This window comes from Lactuca sativa, chromosome 8 (assembly GCF_002870075.4).
Source record: "Lactuca sativa cultivar Salinas chromosome 8, Lsat_Salinas_v11, whole genome shotgun sequence".
Lineage (NCBI taxonomy): Eukaryota > Viridiplantae > Streptophyta > Magnoliopsida > Asterales > Asteraceae > Lactuca > Lactuca sativa.
The window spans coordinates 174,703,467-174,705,416 of NC_056630.2; the positions used below are offsets into that span (position 1 = coordinate 174,703,467).

General features: G+C 32.8%; 1 protein-coding gene across 1 annotated transcript; it reads left to right on the plus strand.

Annotated features, from left to right (window-relative positions):
* The first annotated feature begins 340 nt into the window (after positions 1 to 340).
* On the plus strand, positions 341 to 1,177 carry LOC111912101 (CASP-like protein 1F2). The gene is made up of 3 exons (XM_023907842.2): positions 341 to 555; positions 665 to 797; positions 947 to 1,177. Exons 1-3 carry the CDS (start codon positions 341 to 343, stop codon positions 1,175 to 1,177), a joined length of 579 nt encoding a protein of 192 aa, XP_023763610.2.
* Positions 1,178 to 1,950: the final 773 nt, after the last annotated feature.

The following is a 1,950-nucleotide window of genomic DNA, read 5'->3' on the forward strand; positions in this document are numbered from 1 at the left end:
ATGATGAATTTTAACGACATAAAATCTTGTAGTCAAACTGGAATTGCGTAACGAATCATGTGATGCTACTCTTTGTTACGTTCACATCATTACAAAATCGTTGCAACAACTAAAACAATTTCGTTTATAATGTTTTCATTTCAAATTACGTTTTCATCTATCTTTTCTTTTCATAACGATAAACCGTATAATTTGGTGTTCAAGTTCATTCCAAACACAATTCTACAAGAGAAAATAAACATACACCAATCTCGAAGTCGTTGAATAATAAACCCCAATATTTCCTTCTTATTATTTCATATACAATCTACCTCTTAATTTCCCTCGTTCCCCTATGCCAATGGAGACCATGACAAGGGAACCGAATCTTTTCAGGAGTCAATGGTGGAAGACTTTCTTCAAAATTGCACAAGTTGGTCTACGAATTTTAGTAACCGGATTTGCAACAACTTCTATTGCCACGATGTTGACTAGCAATCAAGAAATCTACATGCCTTACGATGAGACATATATAGCAGTTGCGAAAGCCCATTACAGTTACTCATCAGGATTATGGTGATGACATTATGATTTGATATGATAAATTTTAAGATAAATATACATGCAACATGCTTTTTTGATGTTTTTGTTTTCATTTGCTAAATTATAACGTGACGTAATGTAGGTACAAACTGTTAGTAGATGCAGTGTTAGGTGTTTTCTCTCTACTCTCATCGATTCTAGCTTACAAGATGACCAAATTCTCTCATACGGAACCTAAAACAACTCTTCACTTTTTCCTGCTTCTCCTTGATGTGGTGAGTTTGCGATTACAAAATGTCTAGAAATGATAGTTTATTTATACCTTGTTAGTCTGGTTTGATAGAAATACAAAAGCAGAATAGGACATTAAATCAAGAAATCCTAATTATACTATGTGAATTGTGATACAATACAATAAGTGCAGGTGATGACGGTGTTGACTATCTCAGGATGCGCGGCAGCATCGGCCGTGGGGATGGTGGGGCTACGAGGGGTTGAAAAGCCAGGGATTAGCTGGACTCCAATATGTCCACTCGCCAGAAGGTTCTGTGGCATGATCACCCTCTCCGTTGCATCATCTTATGCTTCATTCACTTGCATGATGGCACTCACTTTCCTCTCAGCATGCAAGCTCATGCTACTAGCAACACACTAAAGGGATCGTATATATAGATGTATATTGATTTGACGTTTATTAATTTGTTATTAAATGACGTTTTAACTGAAGAAATTGAAAGTCTTCAAGCTTTAATGAATTAATCTTGAATGCCATATTTGTTTATTTATATCATTTGGAATATTTTATGTTATATCTCATCAATATTATAACATTTTGTATTCCAAAAAGAATAATAGCATTATTCAAGGAATATCAATTGCTATAAAGTTATAAAATGTAGCAATTAAGGGTGGAATTGGTACGGTACTGACTTTTTTTTTTCAAACCGCGTAACGTACCAACTATAGTTGGTAGGTGAATTTAACTACCAGTACTGTACCAACTATACTTGCTACCAGTTTATTTGGCTACCAAAAAATTTGGTTGGTACATATTGGAACTGGTATATACCAAATGCTTTAACTAATTGTTATATTTGAAGAGTTTAACACATGATTAACTATATTAGCCTTCACGCCTTCATATTGTAATCATCATCCAACCCAACGGTTAGAAAAATTTTCATAATCGAAAACAAATTAAACAAAAAAAATTGTCATTGATGTTTAGCATCTTTTATATGCATATAAAATAAAATAACTATCATGCACAATACAAAGTAAATGTATTCAACTATGACGTTGTTATATAGTAATTATACCGCTGTCTCACCGTCTTAATTGTAAACATTATATATAAAGAATTAACAAAAAAATATATACTAATCTAAGAAGTGATTAGTTAATTGTTCTTGGTTTTCTTGTTTTGAA

Bases quoted from the DNA above. Each gene is read 5' to 3' on its own strand.
- LOC111912101 (XM_023907842.2), top strand. From the start codon at position 341: ATGGAGACCATGACAAGGGAACCGAATCTTTTCAGGAGTCAATGGTGG. The intron at 556-664 runs GTGATGACATTA...GACGTAATGTAG, and splicing joins AGTTACTCATCAGGATTATG to GTACAAACTGTTAGTAGATG. The intron at 798-946 runs GTGAGTTTGCGA...CAATAAGTGCAG, and splicing joins TCCTGCTTCTCCTTGATGTG to GTGATGACGGTGTTGACTAT.